Genomic DNA, 24,486 nt, shown 5'->3' on the forward strand with positions numbered 1-24,486 from the left:
AATGCTATTTGCATAATATCGGTTTGTGTACAATTTATCGATGTATTATGTATTAAATTTTATAACTAACATTAAGTTTTCACTTCCTCAAGGTCGTATTTTTAACACAAATAAATTGCTTGTTACACGTATTTCTTGACATTCATGGATGGTATAAATAAAATTATAGTGATGTTGTATAATGATTTGTAATTCTAAGCCATGGAGGTTCATACTAACGGGATGTATATTGTGTGCCTTTGCCGCGAAAGATAGAAAAAAAACGTCAAACAGATGATTAATTAACATAATGATTTATCAAATTAAATTAAAGAGATATTAGTTTTGACACTTAAAAGTTTACGAGTGATATATCTTAATACTACAATGAGATATTAATATACGAAATTTGAATGTTAACGAGTAATACTAATCAAAATAAAATTATATTCTTCATTTTAACTAACGATCACTACGAAAAAGAACACTGGTACTGTTAATCGTAAGATATATAACAAATCTTTACCAGATAAAAACTAATATTAATATGCTTTCTGATAAATTTCTAAACTTAAGTCTAATAATTATGTAAGTAAAAATGCATATCTCTTCTAATGACATATTGTTTTATGTTTGTTACTTTTGTTATTCCAAGCTGCAAAATAAAAATAATTTTAAACAAAAAATTTACAATAAGTTGTAAGTGTTAAAATTTATTAAGTTCGAGTTGTTAAATATAAAACATTTTTGTTATGGTAACACCAAATGAAAATCCAAAAATGAATTAAATAATAAGCTATAATTATATACTCAATAAATCATTCCGCATTCTGAATAGGTAATTAAAAAAATTTAAAATATTTTTGAATATATCTAAGATGGCGTCTTAATGACTTCCTTGGATTTAATATGAACTGTCACTTTTCTTATATCATAACGTAAGAATCTGTTGCTTACAACGCCTCTATTACCAACACACATATAAATAATAAATTAATCGGCGTTTGTTGCATTCGTTACGAAAGTAAATCGTGAGTTAGAATAAACTCTTTGGTACACTTATAAAAACTATTGAATATTTCATATTAACAGCTATATAGTAATTATTGCTAAGCTATTTTAAGCGTTATAGTAACAATATATCATATTCAATATACATATAATGAGACAGTACAAATCGAATGTCTGTACATTAAATGTTTTTCCAAAAAACTGATAGGAGGCGATTAAAGAAGAGACATAGAAACCAAAAAAACAATTTTTGGAATTTTTGTCTGTCTGTCTGGTCTGGAAAAGCGACCAACATGCGGGCGGAGCCGCGGGCAACAGCTAGTATCCCATAAAAATTTTCAGGTAGTTTGACATTTATAAGACATTTTTTTTTTCTACTTATAACATAACCCGTGTATATAATACATTTAATTTTCTTCTTTGTAATTATTATTTTGTTTTTGTAACGTAATAAAATATAGGAATGGTTTGAGTTAAAGATTGATTAGTGAATGAATGAAGGTTAGCTGAGTGACTGGTTGAGTTTGTACTTGCTTTACTTGTGTCTCGCAAGCAACTATTTCAACGTCATTTAAATTTTGTTATGACTGTCAATAGAAATGTTTATGTAATGTCTCAGTCTGATATAATTTTATAATTTATAACTAGTTTATAATGTAATCCGTTCAGTAATTTATAGTTAAATTGCGATTTAAATTCTGTTAAGTTTCCTATGTTTTATAAACAAATTGGTTATACGTCTTATTGTTGACTGTTTTGTAAAACACTATATGTATACGCAGGAAATTACTATTAAAAGTTCTCTGATTGTATTTATCCGCTTTACTGGACACAGCGAAAATTATCGTGTTTAATTAAAAAAAAAACACTAAAATTACAAGCCAGTGTTATTCCAAAATGGAACCTCTTTCAAACTATTTAATCAAATGTTAGATTATACATATATAACTTTATATATTATATAATTCTACAGTACGTATGTATATTACTGAACACCGAAACGACGGAACCGATTTGAATTATTTTTTTTAATGCATTCGCCTTTCCCCTCATACGGTTTGAATTCACAAACCAGCCCCGCAGATGGCGTAGTCGATGTCTAGGTTATTTAAAATGAAAAAGCCGCAACGTAGGTTACTATATGCATTGTTTTAGCACACTGTATCATTTCATTCTGAGTGCAAATTTGATTGGATTATATAATTCAATAATAACAGGAAAATACTAGTTATTAAGAAAATTAAAACCAAGAATCACAGCATCCGCCAGAAATTTTTTATGTCAGCTACAGTAACCTATGGTAATACTATAACGTGAAGATATATGAATGAAAAACTTTAAACTCTCCGTATGTAGTGACGATAGGAACTTGTGGTAAATAGTCTCTAACCGGATTGATATACACACATGATACTATCGTATATGAAGTTTAATTAAAGATTAACTAGAAACTTTCCGTATTTATTTTGAAGGTGCAATTAAAATGGTAAGGCTAACACCGCAATATCAAGACACAGTGAGCGTGCACATTATGTGTGCATCCAGAGCGATACGGGAGGAAGTTAAGAAATCGGCGGCGGTAGATGCTAAATAACAAGACCAACCGACAGACACTTTGATCTCGTCTGGCCGTGATCACGGCCGCTACAAAGGAACCGAAACGTCAGGAGTGTGTGGTTGTAAAACAATAAAAAACGATAAGTAGGTACATACGAAAATATTAGTTTTATTTAACTGAATACATTCGGAAGTCGCAGATATCATTAGTTGAGGGTAACACTATACAAAATTGGTTTAGCTTAAATACAGCTCGGAAAAAATATAAGCCTTAACGACACACAATAAACAATAAGTTGTATTTGAAATTGAATCGCTGAATTAATTTTAAATCTTAATATACAGGGGGATCATTTTTGGAAAGATTATTGGCAACAACAAAATGACAAAAGTATGTTCTATATATATGTATATATATATATATATATATATATAAGACATCGTTAATAAATTTTTTGATAAAAAATATAAATGAATCAGCAATTGAAGTAATTAATTAAATTTATAAAATACACTCCATCTATATATAATACATTGTTCTAATGACGTTTGTCTGTTTACAAGAGATTACACTTTCACTCGGCAAGTAGAGCAACATGTTGCTGATGAAAATAATATAATTTACACTTAATAGCGTTATATAATAAAAAACAGACGGACATAAATGAAACAATAGATTATATATATAGTATATACGTGCAAATCCAAATTAGGCTCAAAGATATAGTGTTAAACAAGGCATCGTATTTGTTTAACTAGCTCAGCTTGCGACTTCGTTCGCACGAACTTCGGGATTAGCTTCAAAGAGAATCGAATACTTAATTTTAAAAACGAAAAGACACTATACTAATTTTATAGAGAAGTAGATTTGCGTGGATTCATTGTAGGATGGAAGATGTTTCTTACTCATTCGCCCAAAAACTACTGGATGGATTTTCATCAACCAGTTAAGACATCAGAATAACATATACACTATAACTTATATAAAAATACCAAATAATTTCTTAAAGAACATTATAGAGACGTTGTATTTAGTTTTAGTCACGTAACACGCGGTATAGGTATCGCTTAACATCGGGCACAATATACATATAATATATATATAATAAATTAAGTCCAAAGTATTCGATTATCTTTGAAGCCAATCCCGAAGTTCGTGCGAACGAAGTCGCAAGCTGAGCTAGTTAAACAAATACGATGCCTTGTTTAACACTATATCTTTGAGCCTAATTTGGAATTATACATGTATACTGTCGCGGGCAAACATTATTAAACATGTCTTAAAGAGTAATGTCTATGAAAACTTTTAAAATAAAAGATTTCATTTAAGGGCAAAATCAGTTTGAATGTTTTGTTTTATGTAAAATTTTAAATGAAAAAATTAATGTTTTAAAACGAAATTAATTTAGTGTGGACATGTTAAATATCCTCGCGGGATTTTTTAATATTATTGCCTATTTATTGTATTTTAAATACTAATCTTTAATTAAATATCAAAAAGCATGTTCAAGACTCAACATTATATCGAAATGTAACAAGTGTTTACGAAAAATATCATTTTATTGGTTACAAATACGTAGGATAAGTTTGAAAAGAAATATTTTAAAAATATCAAATATGGAGTAGTTAATGAAAACTTTTTCGTGAAAAGTAAGTCAAATTTAATATTTGACAGTTTAAATATATATGTATATATATTTATAATCTTCATTACATGGAGAGATACAAATCAACATTTCGTACATTAATACATATAATAAAACATCCGCTCTATATTCTTCAGCTGTGACTAATTTGATGGCAAAATAACCTTGCGATAATTCAGAACAAAAATAAACCTAAACACTATAACTTTAAAGTTTAGTTTCAATCAATCGAGGAATAAACAAAATGATTTTGTAACAACGCAACAAAATAAGACAAAAATATTTCAAATTGAATACATGCAACATATATCAAAACCATTATTATATAATCATATTATTGTTTAAATAGGTTTTATTTAATTCTTACAATTTTTCATAGAATTGACTTGTAGCAAATCAGTAAGGTGTTACAAGTGGCGCCCTCTGTGCCATACTAATTATAATATATTATAACCCTTAGAATTATTTTTATGACCGATTATAATACTGAACCATTGTAATTTTGTATGCAACATTTAAATATCAAATTGTATTTGATAACTATTAATACTGGATTCAGCCATTTTGTAGGACGTTACTTGAAGTAACGCTGAACGTTAAAAATCAAGTCTGAAAACTGTACCTTGTACAAAGTATAAATATTTGTTATCTGTGACATAGGAGGAGCAACGTTTTTGAAATACCGATTATTCCGATTAAAATAAAATAAAACGAAAATATATTTATATAGTAAAATCTATATAAAAAAAACTACTACGAATGTTTGGTTTACACCGGATCACAATGGCACAATCAACAATGTCTTCCACGAACCAATCACGTCGCTGGCTGGGTGCTGGCCGGGTTGGGGCGAAACTTTGGGATTCAATTAAACTTCAACCCGCCCTTATCTGATAATCCCGTACTACGTAACGAGATCGTATAGGGCTGGCTTGTTGAATTCATAACTTACAATTTATATAAATATTATATATATTTATATTTTACATCTAAATAATTTGATTTGTGATAAATTAAAGATACCTGAACTGTCAACTTCATTGTATATTTTTTTTAAACTATGGCTTCATTCGTAGAAGATGCTGCCAATGTCAAACTTAATTATATTTTTGGCATATTAATGATGTCAATGTTTATTAAAAAAAATAATGTAATCCTCACTGTTGTTATAACATGCGCTATAGGTAATTTTCATCGTTCCTACGTTTTTTATTTTTTATTTAAAAACACTCTCATGAAATGACATTATAAAACGAATGATTAACGATATGATATGAAAACATGGAACTTAATTAATGTGCATAATTACATTTTCATTAAATCTGAAGAAAAATAAAGTTAATAATGAAAATAATGACATCGGCATTATAGCTAAAGGACAAATAAAAAAACAATCCAACCAAACGTGCATACAAACCCGATACAACGTTCCAAAAATACTATTATATACGTACAATGTGTACAAATTCATATAAAATATCAATATACCATAATTTTATATAACAAGAAGCAACCCTACGTTGTAAGTCAATATCGTCTAAATCCCCATTTGCGCCAAGCGAGACTGCTAAGCTCAACTGTCAAGTTATCGCCACTTAAGAGAGCGCCCTCGGCATCCATTATGTTACTCCGCTTATATACTGTGAAGGTTATAAATAGATTATACAACCTCCTTGGTGTTATATACATGACAGTTTGTGTTTTTTATTTATATAGGATATATTGTGTACTCGGTTAACTTATAATGTATATAGTTTTAGCTATTTAATAAAGAATTATTTTTGTTGTATAATAATGAAATACTTTTAATATGTTTAAAGACATTTTAAATAATGAATTAATTTACTAGTGTAAGTTAAGAGAATTTAGTAACAGTTAAGTAAATATTAAACGGGTTAATTTTATGAAGCGAACTAAACCATAAGATGAGTGCGCCTGTCTGATAAACTTGTCACCCTAGCAACTCCCTGGAGGACGGCCATGTTGTTATATAACTATTTTTAATCTATATTCTTACGTTTTATTACATAATAACAAAGGAGGTTATACATCTTATTCCTTTTCTTGGTTTTGTGTTTCATAAAAAGCATAAAAATGAAAACTTATCATGAATAGTTCACATTAATATTAAGTTAAACCCATAAGCTGTTTAATTATTGACAATGTTATCTCATTTATGTTCAACAGACCGATTACAGATAATTCTGAATAAATAACATTTCATTATTGAAACTAAAACCGATATTAAATTCGAACGTCAATTCCACCAAAGAGGATTTATATGAAAAACCGCAATGTTAAGCTGAATAAAATAAGCAAACGTATTTTAAAATATCTCGCTCCAAGTGAATTTTATTGGCGTATTGGTATTTTGGCGGTGGATAAGGTCCATATTGCTTTGCTTTGAGGTCGAACAAAATTCATTTGTGAATAACGAATGGACGGGAAAAATGAAAAACGTTGAAAGCTGAGAGCCGTGATAGCGTTGAAAGCTTGGTGTTATAGGGCTGACGAATAAAATATTAAATTTTACCGCCAAAAATATTATGACATTTAACATTCGGCTGTCATTTAAACCCAACTTTATAGTCTATGCTCATGTTATCTAAATATTAAATTTTAAAATATAATTAATTAACATTTCAAAATTATATAACAAAAAAGACTCTATTCTAATTCAGTAACATTATAAACTAAGAATCATCTATTAAAACTGAATACTCCGTTAAGATAATACAAACAAAGTCACTAATAGATGTAGTTCAAATTATTTTTATCTTCTGTTAACTTTTAAGTGACATTTTAGTGAGAAAAAATAAATAAATCGAATTTAAAATCAAGTAAGAAACATTTTATGCTAGTTAAATATTAATTTAATTAATATATTATAATCGGTTTATTTAATTTTATTATGTACTCGGCCAGCCCTAGAGTATGTGGCAGTGTAAAAATTAAAAGAGCCATATTGCTCCCCCGCGTTCAATTAACGTTGGGATTGTGGCTTCAACGTTTTGTTTCTCATTGATGACTTTCCAATACCGTTTTTAATATACTATTATATAGTTTGTATATGGAATATTATAATACTCACATAATATCGAATTCATTAAAAGTAAAAACCAAGAATTTTAAAGACTGGCAGGTTTTCTGAAATCGTTTAGACCATTGCCTTCTGAAAAAAAAATCTTTCAAATTGTTTTCTGTAAGAACATTTAACATACTTCATAGATTTTTTAGCTTAATTAATTGAGAACCGTACTTTCATTTGTGGCACTTGATTGAATATTTCAATTTACTTAGAAAAGGAAGTCACTTAATGAAATGATAATAAAAAAAAACTATACGAAATACTATTGAAGTAATGACAGCTTATTATTTTAAATATAAAGCCATCTTGGTTAGACTTTGAAACGATTTTGAATTTCGAAAACTCGTCATATTATTGCAAGGTCGTCCATTATATTATATTAAACATTTAAATAAAACTTATATGTTAGAATATTACGCGTTTTTTTTATTATTTTTAAAACAACATACTCTCGACGTTTCGGTTACTTTGCAGCAACCGTGATCACGGGCAGACGAGATGAGAACTTAGATCTCCCTATATTAAACACATACGACACTTGCGAAACCCTTATCAGGGGTTCGTAACGTCAAACTGAAAGTACATAGCTTCGTACGAATGAATGGAAACTGTCTGTATTTGGTTTGACGGCGCTCGTCTTAAAGGAACAGAATTATAACATATAAATTAAATGTGTAATAAATTTCACAAAACACAATGCTTTCGAAATAACAAAAAAAAAAAAAATATTGAACTGACATAAATATTTACATTTGTATCATAGACAAGATATTTTTTGTTTTTTGATTCTGACAGACCAAAAGCTACTAATTATTTAAAAATATCTCTGAACATGAATTCTACAAGAAACGCTTGTTCGAATAAGACGTAATACTTCTGGAATAACAAAATAAAATTAGTTTGAAGTATTGACAGAGCTCTTATGAAATCTTGACCCTTTGGTAAAATACTTATTTTGTAAGCAGTTTATTGTTTGATGTTTACTGTTTAGGAATAGAAATGTTAAGAACGAGATACAATTACGATTTATCTACATCACTAAAAGCCAAGACGTTTATCAAGTTATACTTGAATACACTTTATTATATATATATATATATATATATTATTTATAACCTAAATATAATATTGTATAAGTCATCATTACATTCGTAACAATATTAAGTTAAGATAAAAAAAATTAATCATTTAAATGAAAAATTTCAAAATACGTTATTTAAAAAAAAGCGATATAGTTCTGTTAGGAGTGGTTGAATTTGTTTTACTGATGTGGAATCCATGAAGACTTATATCAATATTCAATGTACTGATGGTTGGCCGTTCATTATAAAGTTCACCAATTAATACTATCCTGAACGATAATGTTTCTTGCAGCAACGAACGCTCTTAGCTCTATTCAAATGTTGAGTGTGTCTTTTGACCAAACCGGAGTGCCTCCGTCTACATGAATCGGTGTCAAGAATAGCAAGCAATCGTCCTGGAAGTTAAAACTGCTCAAAAATTTAATATAGAATTTCTCTTTACAAGTTATTTTCTTTAAGCCCGTCATCCAATAAATTCGAGTCGAAAATTACTTTTAATGCCAATCCCGTCCAACGTTATTACATTTGACTGTTGATTGATGAATCCGACTATAATTTGTCTAACTATTAGAAATATACATTTTAACATACATATATATTACCTTGTTTGTGAGCTTAGTGCGATTTTCTATTTTGAGCAGCTTAAAACCTTTTTACAGCTTTATTCCTGCTTATGCTATGATTTAAATAGTTTAAGAATTTAACCGGACTTCTAATATACAGGTGTTTTTTTTTTTTCATTAAACTACTATTGAACCACTACGTCTTTCTAGTTATTTGGAATTTATCACATTTAAGTCAGAAGAAATACACTATTTTTTTACTTCAATTGATCCTACCCATTAGAAAGATATTTTTTTTTTCTTTGAGGAAACTTTTATTTGCGAAGATCTTGTCGCACACGCAAACCATTTCTTACGGAAGAGGTTGCTACGTTTTGCACACTGGTATCTTGCAAGAATTTGTGAACTAGAAAATAATCATAATATTGAGAACTGTCGGGTTATTTTCTATTTATCGAGAATGGTTAAAACCGCTTGTACTTACTTCCTTCATATCATTAGATTAAGTCAATAAGAGAAACAGATTGATATCGCAAAGATTTTGACTAGAAAAGAAAAGTGATATAGAATATATTTAATTTCAGTTGTGATGACAAGCTAACTAAAAAAATTTTACACTAGATTTTATCTCTCGCAAGCAGTAGAGTAAATTTATTGCAGGCTGTAATTGAAACCGGTGGTAAAGCTATAATTTAAGTAAGTTAAAATTTTCAGTCTTAAAAAAAAGACACCTTGTCTCAGCTTAGTAATGAATATTTAACATGTAAAATAAAATAAAAAATCATATATTATATTACATATTTACCGCCATCTAGTGTCTTCCAGCAAATATATAGTTTTGATGTTACATTTTAACCTCAATAAGAATATAGTATGATTTTATAAAACGGGATTTCTTTTAGAAATTTCCTTAATTATGTTAATCAACAATAAAATCGTCGTTTATCTATTTCATTTGATATTTTTTTTATTTGAAGGTGTTACTGACATTAAGCTTTTGACATTTTGACAATGTCACACAGTAACAGCTGCGAACGGAGCTAAAACATTTAACAAAACAAAAAGAAACGCAGTAATAATTAATTATTAATAACAAACACTTATATTAATTCACATAACAAAATGGACGCCGAGAATTTAACTAAACAGGTTTTAATTTAACACTAGATTTCTGTTATTTTCTTTTAAGAAAAAAAAACGAGTAATAATTCCATGTATACAGATCGAAGAAGTGGAGGCGTTAAGCTCAATATATGGAAGCGATTTCACAACAGATTGCGAGCAGACGAGATCATATAGTATCAGAGTTAGTGATAACAAAAATGAAGTTATCTTATATGTAACTATGACAGACGGTTACCCAGGTCAAGCACCCCCAAAATACGAGTTATCAGCTCCTTGGATGGACAGAAAAGCGAAAGAAAATCTACATTACTGTTTGGATGAAATATATTTGTAAGATAACCGCTATTATTAACATCTAATAATAATTATGTTACATTAATGATTGCATTGTTTGTGTGGCATGACTAGTTAACGAAGGTTATTCTAGACACTCATCTCATAGTTATCTGTACAACAGAAACTAGTTGCATAATATTTAAGCAGCAATCAATGTTTATTAATATTAATATTTTTTAGAGAATGTGTCGGTGAAACGGTTATATATCAATGGGTTGAAAAGATAAGAGAGGTGCTACAAACAATAAAACCTGTAGAGGATAAAAAGAAAGAAAAAACTCAACATATAGAGGATACATTGGACTTATCACAGGTTATAAATATTCATATATTTTACATATTATATTATAAATGAAAATTTTGCATGAATGGATGAATGTCTGTGGACATTTGCTACTTTTGCGTATGAAAACAACTAAAGTTTTTTTAAATAACTGTCTAATATTTTAGTATCAATACATAACATAATAAATTAAACATTATGAATGTTATAAATAAGATTGATTTATATAAATCTTACAGTTGGATATAAAATGTCCTGAAATAACTCACGGCGAGGTGATCGTCGATAGGAAGAGCTCGTTTCAGGGACATGCGGCCAAAGTTTATAGTATAGAAGATATTAAGTAAGTTACTTTACATTAAGTAACAACCATCGAAAACATATATACTCAGAAAAATCTAACAAAATAAATTATTTTTTTATGATTTATAAGAATTTATTACAATCCAAAAATCATGTTCTTGTCTATACAGCTATAGAAAATACTTTAGGCTTGCAAAAATCTGCACATTTCTCTGTTAATAATATTATGAATAAGGTTTGGATTAATTATACAGTCCTGAACATAAAATTTTATTGATGATCCCGTAGAGCAATATTGTCCTCTTTATATATGTTGTAAGGTAACTGTTCGAAGTAACGATTAATTAAAATAATACAAAATCAATGAATAACTGAGATTAAACTAAAAACTTCCATTGCATTACGGCGTGTTATATCCTTGTGTTGGTTAAGTATATTTTCTATATCTTATGGGTGACGCCATATTTCCAATTCATAATTCTCAAATATGCCTCTTAAAATAACGTTAGTTTTGAATCAATTTACATGATTTTATTAAATTTTCTAAATATTTATATATATATATACATTATTTTCAATAACGACGCGACGGCTTAGTGATTGAAATGTTCGAATATGAAAAACCTTATCGCGGGTTCGAATCCTGTATAAATTTTTTATTGTTCCAGCTTAGTTCTGGCGAAATTGAAACAGAACAAGAAGATACAGAACGCCACTCACAATATGTACGCGTATAGGATAGTGACGGACAAACTGACGTTACAAGACTGTGACGACGACGGCGAGAGTCACGCGGGGGGCAGGATGCTGCATCTCATGAACATCCTGGACCAGAGGAACACTCTCGTAGTCGTATCCAGATGGTACGTGTATTTTACTATGTATATATATATATTATATACATATATATCTGCCATTCCTTATTATTCATAGTTTTATCAATACTTCACATAGCAATTCTCAAAATAAAATAAAATCAATAAAATAAAAAAATATATATAAATTCTTCAATCACAGTTGAGACGGTAAGAACAGTATGCAAAAGTAACTTTTGTCCTGACCTTGGTTTGCTTATAATTTAAAAAAAAAATCTTCTCAATTCAAAACACATCACAAAAGTAGGTTGTTTTATAAACATTTAAACAGCCCATGCAGAGAAATCTTTTAGAAATAATATTTTTTTCTCATAGTCATCAAATTTCTTATTAATAGATACTTACTTGACTTCTATTGGTCGTACAATAATTCTATACACCCTGTTATTTTACTTAAATGGACTGATCAATACAAAAAGCATTTTTAAATTCTCATCAGCACTTCCTGTTCGAGACAAACAAAAACATCTTATTTTTTTTTAATACAATATTTTTCATTAGGTACGGTGGAATCCAACTAGGTCCTGATAGATTTAGACACATCAACAACGCCACAAGACAGGTCATACAACAAGCTGGTTTATTGAAGAAATAAATATATTATATAATTAAATTATTATATGAATATTAATTTAGTTTTATTTATTTAAAAACTATATATATATATCTTATATATAAAATTCTCGTGTCACAATGTTCGTTCCCGTACTCCTCCGAAACGGCTTGACCGATTCTCATGATATTTTGTGAGAATATTGAGTAGGTCTGAGAATCGGCCAACATCTATTTTTCCCCTTAGTGATAAGGGTTGTTCACCCTTAAACTTTTTTTGAAGTGAAACTTCTTTAGAATCGTTGGGATTTCAAACCTGATGCAACGGAAAAAACGACAGGTAAGAGACACAAATACAAAAATGTGTAGAATGAAGCCGGTAAAGAATGAGACAGAAATATACATACTATTTTATATTATCGGTCTCTCCTCTTTGTTCCATACTTCGTAGCGTCCCCACTCCCGTCTTCTAAGCATAGTCGCCTGTAATTAGTGAGCCAAAGCACACTGTTCAATACTTGCTTGTATTTGAGCATTTAACTTGTGTTACTATATGTGAAAAGTATGTGAGCTAATAATTAAAAAAAATAATTAAATTTAATAATAACTTAGTTGGAAAAACTTTAAAATTTAATAATTTAATTTAAAAACATATACTTAATTTATAATTCATGATTTAAAATATTTAAAAAAAATTAATTTAATTTAAACTTATATTTAATAATTCTTAAATTAACAAAATGATTTATCATTTAGATTTATAGGAAACAAAAACAATTTTAAGACGTATGAACATTTTTGAATTGTAAAATAAATTGTAAGAAAATTGAAAATTAAAATGATATTAAAAAAGAATAATGATTTAGTTTTAAAATAAAATGTGGATAATTTTTAAATTGTACATATAATTTAATAACGATATTTGAAAATAATCATCATTTTAAAATTAATTTTATATACATTTTCAATAAATTATGTAACATATGTTAAATAAAATATCTTTTAAAATTAATCAAAATACTTTCATTTTTAAACGAATAAACTTTGTAATTATCCTACCCTTGTTATATATATTCATCTCATTCTTTTCTCGATTTACTGAAGTTTCACTTCTATCGTGTGTGAATCGCACGCACACCTTTTTTTTTAATTTTTGAACGAAATTTTTTGTTTTTATATTTTTATAATGTGCCATCAAAAATACATACAACCCAAAATTTTTGTTTTTTTATCACCAACCCCTATTTTTTTATATATATGTAAACACAATACGAGTGTATGTTTGTTTCGGCTAATATCTAAAATGGCTGAACCGCGTTTAACGGGACGGGAGTGTGAGGCAGGGCGCTTACGGGGCTTTAAAGTTATGTCATAGTTTCTTATTATTTTTCTTACGCAGACGGAGTCGCGGGTAACAGCTAGTATATATATAAATATACGCTGTCCTCAAACCAATTTCTCTGAAATCCTACAAGTATGGGATTTCGTAGAATACATATGTATGTATTGTACATAATCTTATATTTAAAATAAATACCATGTATTGATTTCTGAATTATTATATATACAAAAAATATATCTATGTTTTTTATCTACACCTGTAAAGATTTATGGAATTAAAATATTTGTTCAATGGTTTCGAATAATAACGGATTTTTTACAAAATTGATCTATACATCTTATAAATAGGTGCAATTTGCTCTATATGCTTATATGATGTAGGCTTGAAAACGAAGTAATTTATTTTGATAAGACTTAATACCCTATTTATGTAAATAGCTTTCCAATAAACGCTTTAGGAAAGCCAATTTTTAAAATTGTAAAATGGATATAGTATGTTATCTTTAAGGTATAGACATATGCCACCGCGGACTTTTCTGTAGACCTATATAAGATACGCTATTCCACTATATATTATTTTGCTGTCTCAAAGACTTAGTGCAGCGTTTTCGTTAAAAGCTCTCAGACGGCTCATGTTTTCCCGACATCTTCAACAATTATCGTTAATGAACACACAAATCAATACAAAAACTTATTAAATTATACGCTAAAACCTTCCTCGAGAGTCACGCTATCGTGTGGTGATAACTGTTTGATAATCGGTGCAGTAGTTTTTCCGTTTATCGCGAACACACAGACGCGGCGAGGGACTTTGTTTTACAATATGTATTGATATGTATGAAGATATATTGAGTTTTGCAATTTATAAAGTCCCCATTATTGTAGTTATTAATATTTCCAGTGACCCAATTACAGCACGCCATCTATCGGTAATCTATTTAATTAAAGTAAGAAATTAAAATCTTAGTCTGTCAAAATGTAAAAAATATTTATTATAAGTTAATTTTTCAATACAATTCCATGATTATTCTTGCGACTTTCTGTTCCTCGAATTGTTCTCTACGGTTTTCACAGTTATACATTTCCTGTCCATGAATTTTAGGAGATCCTGAAAGAGTATCGTTAAATGTAAATAACTTTCATTTTAATTTTTACAATACATAAAATAAACATCCTATAGAAAATATGAAAGATTAAAAAAAAAGTAGGTCCATAATGACTTCAAACTGTCACTAGATGGCGCTACTGTGAATAAGGAAGTACATGCCTTTGGGTTATATTTATATCCGTAACCAAGCAGCTGTTTATGTATAACATCTATATTGATCGGTTCGTATTTCAATATCGTTTCCCGTAACAGTTTCCTACACGATACGTAGTTGTAGAAAGCTATATGGAGCGGGATTCGGCACGAGTGTACCTGAGAAACAGGAAAAAGGTCGATGAAATAAAAAAAATAATTTTATATAATTCATTTAAGCATGTGTATTTGAAATATTCGGTTTGTAGAACCTTAAATTTAGTTTGGTATGGAAAATCATTTTATTCAAAATTATTATATATTAAAACTAATTAACCTTACTATTATTAACAAAAAATAAAAATAAGAAATACCTTGGCCTTTTCTTTGGTCTGGAAAATCCAATCACTTGGATCGCATTCAACATTTCTGATCTCCGGCACTTCACTTGTAACAACATATATATTGCTTTCCTCGTTAATTTCAGTTCCAAAATCTAAACATTTTTTCGGTGTTCTGGACATTGGTTTTTTCTTGTTTGGTGTTCTTTCTTGGGTGCTTTTAAATTTCTTGGATGGACCCTCTCCGGGAGAACAGCTTTGTATAATCGGATGTGTTTGGTTGTACACATATGTCAACAGTTGTATTGCTGGAATATATATATATATATATATAGTTATATGATAATGCTCTCTGTAGCTGAAACAGTTCTAAGCAATATCTGTGTCAATCTAACAAACAAATCAAAACTACCCTCTAATTATCTGCATACCCAATAATTTTAAAAAGTTTGTTTTGTAACTCAGGAGTATAAATAAAATTATGCTCAAATTCATTTTTGCTTATTTTTTTAATTACTCTCTAATATATTTATATAATATAACCAACCTCTTTTCCTTTTAAATGGTTTAAGTCCATATTTCTCCAATTCTTTATTCCTCTCCGGTGTAGTCATAGCCTCATAGTCAGCCATGGGAGTCACTGGACTGGTTTTTATTATATATTCATCGTTACCCGGACTTTGAATTATTACTTCATCATTTAGTTTTATCGGAGTCTTTATATGCCGTTTGGATACATCACCTTTGACAGGTGTATGTTGTGATAAATTAATTGACGGTAGATCTATATTTCCATCATCAATGACGTCCTGATGTAAAGAACGATGTAAAGAATAGTTTAATTCCCTATCAGATAGATCGAACACCTCAGAATTTTGTTCCGATACTTCTTTGCTGCTATTTCTATTTGATATTTTACTCTGTGACATAAGTTCATCAAACATAACATCACAGTCTATATAATTATCGTCCGCTTCACCCAGTCCACTATTACCGTGTTTAGCTTCATCGGTAAAACCGATATCATTATTTTGTTGTAAATCAGTATCACAACGGCCATGTTCAGTCGTTACAATTCCATCTACAACTTCAATAATATCTCCATTTATTTTAATTTGATCGTTTTCGTCGAATGATTTGTCCGATGCTTGTGTTAAGTCAATGTCGACATTTTTAAATTTTTTAAGCGAATCATCATCCGATTGTTCTAGTGCATAGTAATTATCTATATTTTGAATCTCAGAACTATCTAGTGATAAACATTTTGATTTTCTTTTTGATTTTGATGATATATTGTTATAATTATGGTGATCATTGTTCAGTTCATTGAAGCTATGATTCGAATGTCCATCTAAACTCACACACTCATCTAAATCTTCAATTTCCATGTCATTATTTAATGATACACTTTTTGCTTTTTTCTTCTGAAATAGTACATTATTATCATTATCATTATCGATGGCGATGACAAATGAACCACGATTCGAATGATCTAGTACACAACTATCTACGACGTCTTCTATTTCCATATCATTATTTAATAATACACTTTTTGCTTTTTTCTTCTGAAATAGTACATTATTATCATTATCATTATCGATGGCGATGACAAATGAACCACGATTCGAATGATCTAGTACACAACTATCTACGACGTCTTCTATTTCCATATCATTATTTAATGATACACTTTTTGCTTTTTTCTTCTGCAATAATACATTATTATCATTATCATTGTCGATGACAAATGAACCATGATTCGAATGTTCCAGTACACAACTATCTACGACGTCTTCTATTTCCATATCATTATTTAATGATACACTTGCTGTTCTCTGTAACACATTATTATCATTATCATTATCACTGTCAAGTGTAAGTGTATCATTAACATCAATTCCATTTCCCAAATTATTATCCAACGACAAACCTTTAACACTATATATTGATACATCACTGTCAGATGCATTAACATTTTCAGCGTGTTCATCAACAAGCTCTCGATTAGAACAATTCCCTACACCTTCTCTAGAACTTTGGGTTAGATCAATATTCACAAGTTCACAATTTTCAACATCTCCATCGCATATATCGCTAGCATCTACACCCTGTATATTGCCGTTTGTAATTCCAATTACATCCCTAATGGTGGTACCATTGGAGTGTATATTGAAATCTGTTATTTGATTTGATTTATTTATTGCCTCATTTGTAGGTTCAGATATAACTTGTTCATGATTCTCGTAAATTATCGTGTCATCAAGTTCCACCGACGTATTTTTGTTTCCCAGATCAATACTCGGTAATTCATCGATCAAATTCGGTCCTTGTGTCAGATCGATCATTTCTGAGTTTTCATCGTTATCTGACAGTACGTGATCAATATTATTTCCAATATCCGTATTTCTATTAGCACTTCCTGTTCTATCTTTAGGATCAATTGACTTTCTTTTATCTTTATCTTTGTGCGCGTTGTAATCAACGCAGTCTATTATTTCAATTATGTTATTTGAATTATTCTTAGTCGATTCCAACTTCTGTGTGTTTAAATTATTTTCCGATTCTGTTAGATCCATAAAAATTGTGTGATTTTTTTCAGCGTTATCTATTATTGAATAGTTTTTATCTACTATAGAACATTCTTCATCAAATAGATCTGGTGAAGTACTTCTGTACACTTTTAAATTATTATCAATACTATCTTCTCCATGCTCTGGCTCTTTGTCTTCTCCAGAGTTTTCATTAAAACCTACTATTTGTACTTCATTATGATCGGACACGTCTAAGGTTTGAACGTCTTTTGTGTCCAGTTTCGAACGATTGTTTACTTTGTTAGAATCGTCCAATTCATTATAGATAACTTCCGGACTTGTATGTATTGTTGAAAATGCATTCGATAGACCTCGTTCTATCAATTTCGTATTACTGTGTACAATTTTATTAGAATCTTCCTCAATACAATTTTGTTTGCTTCTAATAATACTTTGTGTGACATCGATGGAACTGCTGAGTATTTCATCCATTTCTTGTCGAGTGCATTGGATGGCATAGAAATCAATATCATTAAGGGATAGCTCAGGACTGGCCGGTCGTCCTGGGATTTCCGACCAATTTCTTAATAGACATGATCTGTGCTTGGCCTTTTCTATTAAATTAGAAACATAATATACATCATTATTCTTAATATGCTCATATGAAATGTTTGTGGCCTTGTAGAATATTCCATCCTTCAAATAATTGTCATCGGATATATCAACTACAGTTTGACAATTTAAAGCTAAGACTTTGGCATATTTATCTGAAATTTTTGTTTGTCTTTCCTCATTTGATATTCTAAGCAATTTTGAATGCTTGCTATATTTTTTCCTTTTATTCGGAATGACTGATGGTAGTTTTGAACCATTGAGTTTAAAACCATACTCTTGTAAAGTAGATCTGATCTTAGCTGATCGTTCTTGAGAAGACAGTTTATCTTGTACTTCAACTTCTTCTGATGTACTGCCAGTTGAAGATTGGAAGCTATCAAGAGATTTTGACAATGCTATAGCAAGCTGTAACTGTTCCGCATCAACATCTATTCCACTTTGTTTGCAAACTTCATTGAAGTCTTTACTGTAGGATACAATTTCGTTCTTTTTTATCAAAGATCTGATATCTTTTTGGCCTTTTGAAGGTTTCAGTGGCTTCTTTTGTCTGGTTTTACCTTTTTGAACAGTCTTTGGGCCAATTTTGCATTTTTTCTTCTCTTTAAAATCAGAAAAACTGTCATCCATCACTGTTTCTTTAACAAAATATTTGCTTACAACTTTGCAACTGGTGAGAAGTAAAAAACAGTTAATATACTACATACTTTATTTACAAATCATATTACATCGGCCCACCTATCGCTACTTTTCATTTTATTTGTCTGGTAAATCTGGTCTACTCTCTTCTTCCATGAGTTGTCTGATTTTATCACCAGACCTGTTCGGTAGGCCGATTGCTATCAACTGCTTCCTCTCAACAACCTCAATCGGATCTTCATATATCGGCTCTATGTTCTTTCTTAAATTCCTCGTTAATCCTGAGAATCTGCAATTACAAACATTATAACCTAAGTAACGTGAAATTGAATTTATAAAAAGAATTATTACACTTACTGGTAAAATGCGCCAATCATGAAACCAGAGCCGAGAACACATGCACTAATAATATATCCAGCTTTAGCTGCGGGAGTTCCTTTTAAAGATCTCGGTTTCCATTTCGATGTATCCACTCCAATCGCCATTGTTTGGCATTTAGATGTCATTGTCAATAGATTTATGTCACCTTTTATCTTTTCATATTTTAAAACTGCTCTAAACGTCGGACGTACAAGTATATATATATTTAATTATTAAAGAATATAAATTTTATTTATTTTATATTTTTTATATATATGAAATGAAATGGGAAGAAACTACTGTTCACAAAATATGTTACACATATGGTAAAATAAGAATTGAATGTCAGGAAAAGTCGAGCCTATAGACAATACTGTCTAGTCTTACAAAAACATGCTAAATTGTCAAGTGTCAAAAGCGTCAGCTGATTAGAGTTAATTGTTAATCAGATAAACAGATTTAACAATAAACACGCTGTTAATTGTTAATAACTGTTTCTACATGGGATTGTTAAGAAGATGTCTCTTTTACAAGAATTAAGTTACAAAGAATACAAGGAATTATGCTCCTTAAGCAGTGAACTCTGTCAAGTGATAGCTAATTTGGCAAATTTAAAGTACACCTCAATATTATTTACTGACATTTAAACATATATAATAATAAACTATGATTAAAATATGTTTCTTTTCAGTATTGTTTTCAATGATAAAAAGAATCCGGGACAGTTACTATCAAAATTTTTAGATCGCAAGGGCTGTTCCTTAACTCAGTACAAAAATTATCTAAACAAGGCACTTAACACTAAAACAATAATCACATATTACAAACCTCAAACTAAAGTGGCAATATTGTTAGCTAATAATAAATATGAACATTTGAGTAAATTAGTGACGCCATCTATTGATTGTGATTCTTTGGCTTCGAATTTAAAGAGGCTAGGTTTTATATCTATCATTGTTATAAATACGAGAAGTAAGGACTGCAAGGATATTTTATCGAAAATATTTAATGTTATACCAGAGGATTCATATTGTGAGTTCAAAATAAATAACAAACAATTTTTAAATAGACATGTCTTATAAAATGAAAAATCGTTTACAGGTTTTATTTTCTATGCCGGTCATGGTTGTGAGCTTTGTAATACTAAATGCATCTTAAGTGTGGATTGTCCGACGGAAGACATAGATTTGAATCATTGCGTCACAGAGAACTGGTTGTTAAGTGAAGTAGAGAAATGTAAACCGGAAATGTGTGTCTTAATCATGGACATGTGCAGAAAGAATTTGGAGAGGTAACTCAAAAATTCGTTAAATACATACATTTTATATAATAATAATAATAAAAAAAACCATATTATCACTATAATATTTTGTTATTTGGTTTACAATCTATTTGTCATTTGAAAGACTTGATAAAGATCTTAAAATAATTTTACTTTCCTTCCATATGAAGATATCATTAAATATGTTATGCTATTTAAAATGACAAATATATATTTTTTGTGATATACATTTTTGGAAGATAGTTAATAAGTTACAAGTGAAAATTTGAGAACTAACATACATACAGGCTATAATATAACTTTTTTTTTTTTTGGCCTCGGCTAACAATCTTCAACTTTCAACAATCCGGACCTAGTTAATTCTGAACTCTGATTTATCATATATAATTTTTCTAGAGAAACAAATCCAAAAATTTACTCAAACATATCAAATTTAGAGAATTATTCGATTCATAGAAACTTAATAATATGTTATTCCACTCAATCATCACAATCAGCATATGAATTGCTGCAAATCGAGCATTCGGAGAGCATCGACAATGATTTGACCTACGAGTTGAGGACGGGAGATACTGACAAGATACTGCCGTTTGGCAGTCAATATGTTAATGTGCTGTGTTCTAGAATCGGTGATGATTTTGACATAAGTACATTGTTGGACAAGGTTCATGAAGGTGAGCTCGTGGTTACCACAATAAGCTTATAAATAGCTCCCAAAATATGTTTATGATTTTTAATATTTGATTTATATTACTAATTCTGAATTTAACGCGGACGAAGTCGCGGACAAAAACTAGTATATATATAATTAAGAATTAAGACTTGAATGTATACATTAGATTTTGTTGCTAGCATTTTCAGCAAAATTTTTATATGTTTATAGATGTTGAAAATTCATCAAAAAAGCAGATACCTATTAAAGTCCAATGTGGTGTATCTAAGAGATCTCTGTATGATCCGGTGAAAGGTATATTCATTTTTATAATATTTTTTTTATACAGATTATAATATACATACATATATATACTTATATATATAAACTTTTTTGTAGGTGACATGAAGGCGCTTTTGGATAACCTAACAAAAATTTTAAAAGAATATGTGGATAATGATTTATTATACTTTGTACATTAATATGTTTATTAATTTTACTGATGAGGTACTATTATACATTTTCCTGATCTCGTCCAAGTGAACCATAGCGTATCCTTGGATGATCAGTTATTAATTAATTAAATTTCATTGGTATTATTCATTTTAATAAAACTAGAATTACTACGCGTTTTTTTATTATTTCAAACTAAACACGAGTGAGGGTTTTTTTTCGTATCGTCTGCCCGCGATCACGGTCGCTGCGAAGTAACCGAAACGTCGGGAGTATTTACTTTTTTATTATAATAAAACATAAGTTTTATTTAATTCAATTTTAATTTGAAGGCATTGTGAGATGATACATAGGGATAATTATAATAAAAAAAAATGCACTAATTCATTTCAATAACGCAATTAATATTTATAACATATAGAAACCTATTTATATTTAAATAAATATAAGGCAATTTTTATCGAGCCATCAGAAATGTCATCTGTCATATATAAAATTTCATTCTTAACCTCAAAATGTATCTAATTCAGAGCTTCCCAAATGTGGGCTATAGTTCCCACTTTTGGGCACCGCAGGGCAAAAGGAGCTTTGTAAGAGACGCAGAAATGTATGTATGTAATTTAATTTAGCTAGGATAAGTTACAGATTTTACAGTAGGGGAAAAAATGCTAGTACTAATAAGAAATTTATTCTCAAACAGGAGACAAAATAAGTTTGGGAACCGCTGACAATTGAATTGGATTAAAGTAAAGTAAGTCGTGGTAGCCTGGAGGTTAAAGGCCCGCCTTCCATACGTAAGGGCGCGGGTTCGAAACCTGGCAAGTACCAATGTGATCTTTTCCGAGGCATATGTACTTTCTAAGAGTATTTAGACACAACTGACGGACGGTGAAGGAAAACATCGTGAGGAAAACTGGTCTTATAATTTCAAATTATAAGATTGAAATCGCCAACCCGTCTTGAGCAAGCGTGGTGATTAATGCTCTAACCCTCTCCATGTGACAATAGGCTTTTGCTCAGTAGTGGGCTCCTATAGGCTGGTGATGATGATGAAAGTAAAGTAAATAGTCAAATGAAAGAATAAAAACAAACTTAACTGCCTTTAATTGTTCTTATAATCTGTCTAAATAACATGTCCTACTTCCTCATGAGTGCGTGCGGCTGGAAGTGATTCACTATGTTCACCCACCAGCTATCTTCCACACCTTTAGTGAACTCTCTTATGAATCTGTAGTTCAGTATGAATATATTGTCCTGGTACTCGGGCTGTACTCTGGAATGTATTATTAATTAAAATAAAATTTCATAAAATGTCTTAATATACAATTTTGATACTTTTAGAATTTATCATATAATTTGCAAATAACTTTCGCTTATTATATATGTAGTTTATAGTATCTGTATCCAGAATTATGTGTTTCAGTGAAATATATATATATATATATATATATACATCCTCACAAAATTGGTAATTTTTAATTTTAGAATATTACATATGTATACACCCGTCTTTACATACCCTAATGATATAGGCGTAACATCCTTGCTCTCCTGCATCTGTTTCAGGCCGCGCAGTACATGATAGCACATTGTTATTTCGACCCAACGTTTGTCTGAATCGTCAAACATTATGCCAACCTGTTGTATAAACAGTATTTAAACATTGCTTACAATAATATGAATGGGATTTCTTGATAAATCTTATTTAAATATTAATTTTACTAAATTCTTATACAGGTAATTAAAGACAAAATTAGTGTCATTTGGATAATAAATTAGTTTACAATAAAGCAATATAAATATTGCAATAAATAGTAGAAGGAAAATTTATCGACACAAATAGAATTTGAATTTGGAATTCTTCAATTTTATAGGATTAGGTCTGTGTATACCATATGTTGCTTTTATATTTTGTATTGCCATGCTCTATATTTGTATTTTAATTAATGCTGTATGCGGTATACCATTACTTGAGTTACATTAAAAAAATGCACTTAAATTTTAAAAGAATAGTTTTACATATATATCAAAATGTTGCATAAGAATAGAAGAGAAAACTCGGATGTCATTGGGCCAAATAATACAAATATAAAATACAAAATTATGTTTGAAATATTCAAGATATATGTATTAAAACAAAATATACATATATAAAGTTTGTACCTGGTAGGGAAAGGCATAGAAAATATCTTCTTTATCAATAGACAGCAGCTGTCGCTGAGACACGGATAGCTGAGAGACAGCCGTCTTTAATTTTTCTATAGCATCTTTTTCAACTAGTCCTTCTAATGATTTGAAGTCACTCTTTTGTAGACCTTCTGAAACAACCTAATATACTACGTCAGTATTTTCATTCCTTTACATATTAAATAATGTTTATCTGACTTTATAATGACTGTATGTAAATATAAAGTGCAGGAAATTTTTTGAAAGATGCTGCAAATATGCATTATATGCAAAACAAACCTCAACAGCATGTTTGGAGGCCTCTATAAATTCACGCAGATTGAATTCAGATTCGAAATAAGGTCTAATAATAAAGTTAGCGAACATCCAGTTTTTGATGAATTTAACGAAGGAAGGCCACACTACGGGGGGAAATTCCATCAGTTGCGGCAGCTTCCGCACCTCCGTT

General features: G+C 29.6%; 3 protein-coding genes and 1 long non-coding RNA gene across 5 annotated transcripts; 3 read left to right on the forward strand and 1 right to left on the reverse strand.

Annotated features, from left to right (window-relative positions):
* The first annotated feature begins 9,933 nt into the window (after positions 1-9,933).
* Positions 9,934-12,475, forward strand: LOC116773634 (protein IMPACT-like). The gene is made up of 6 exons (XM_032666127.2): positions 9,934-10,075; positions 10,149-10,381; positions 10,568-10,700; positions 10,910-11,013; positions 11,642-11,836; positions 12,350-12,475. The coding sequence occupies exons 1-6, from the start codon at positions 10,049-10,051 to the stop codon at positions 12,441-12,443; spliced, it is 786 nt and encodes a 261-aa protein (XP_032522018.2). The 5' UTR covers positions 9,934-10,048; the 3' UTR covers positions 12,444-12,475.
* A 2,233-nt stretch (positions 12,476-14,708) lies between these two features.
* On the reverse strand, positions 14,709-19,721 carry LOC116773546 (homeobox-like protein HDP1). Its single transcript, XM_032666024.2, has 5 exons — positions 19,462-19,721; positions 15,870-19,393; positions 15,356-15,630; positions 15,009-15,161; positions 14,709-14,849 (listed from the first exon to the last, which is right to left on the reverse strand). The coding sequence occupies exons 2-5, from the start codon at positions 19,093-19,095 to the stop codon at positions 14,766-14,768; spliced, it is 3,738 nt and encodes a 1,245-aa protein (XP_032521915.2). The 5' UTR covers positions 19,096-19,393; positions 19,462-19,721; the 3' UTR covers positions 14,709-14,765.
* A 140-nt stretch (positions 19,722-19,861) lies between these two features.
* On the forward strand, positions 19,862-21,954 carry LOC116773655 (uncharacterized). 2 transcript variants are annotated; one of them, XM_061528674.1, is made up of 6 exons: positions 19,862-20,080; positions 20,156-20,496; positions 20,566-20,755; positions 21,203-21,420; positions 21,630-21,713; positions 21,798-21,954. In XM_061528674.1, the coding sequence occupies exons 1-6, from the start codon at positions 19,983-19,985 to the stop codon at positions 21,878-21,880; spliced, it is 1,014 nt and encodes a 337-aa protein (XP_061384658.1). In that variant the 5' UTR covers positions 19,862-19,982; the 3' UTR covers positions 21,881-21,954. The 2 variants fall into 2 exon arrangements, with proteins under 2 accessions (XP_061384658.1, XP_032522044.2); XM_032666153.2 differs by having other exon boundaries at positions 19,863-20,080; positions 21,143-21,420.
* A 367-nt stretch (positions 21,955-22,321) lies between these two features.
* Positions 22,322-23,125, forward strand: LOC133320398 (uncharacterized). The gene is made up of 2 exons (XR_009753770.1): positions 22,322-22,462; positions 22,552-23,125. It is a non-coding gene; the product is annotated as an uncharacterized LOC133320398 (long non-coding RNA).
* Positions 23,126-24,486: the final 1,361 nt, after the last annotated feature.

Source organism: Danaus plexippus (genome assembly GCF_018135715.1).
Source record: "Danaus plexippus chromosome 22 unlocalized genomic scaffold, MEX_DaPlex mxdp_27, whole genome shotgun sequence".
Taxonomy (NCBI): domain Eukaryota; kingdom Metazoa; phylum Arthropoda; class Insecta; order Lepidoptera; family Nymphalidae; genus Danaus; species Danaus plexippus.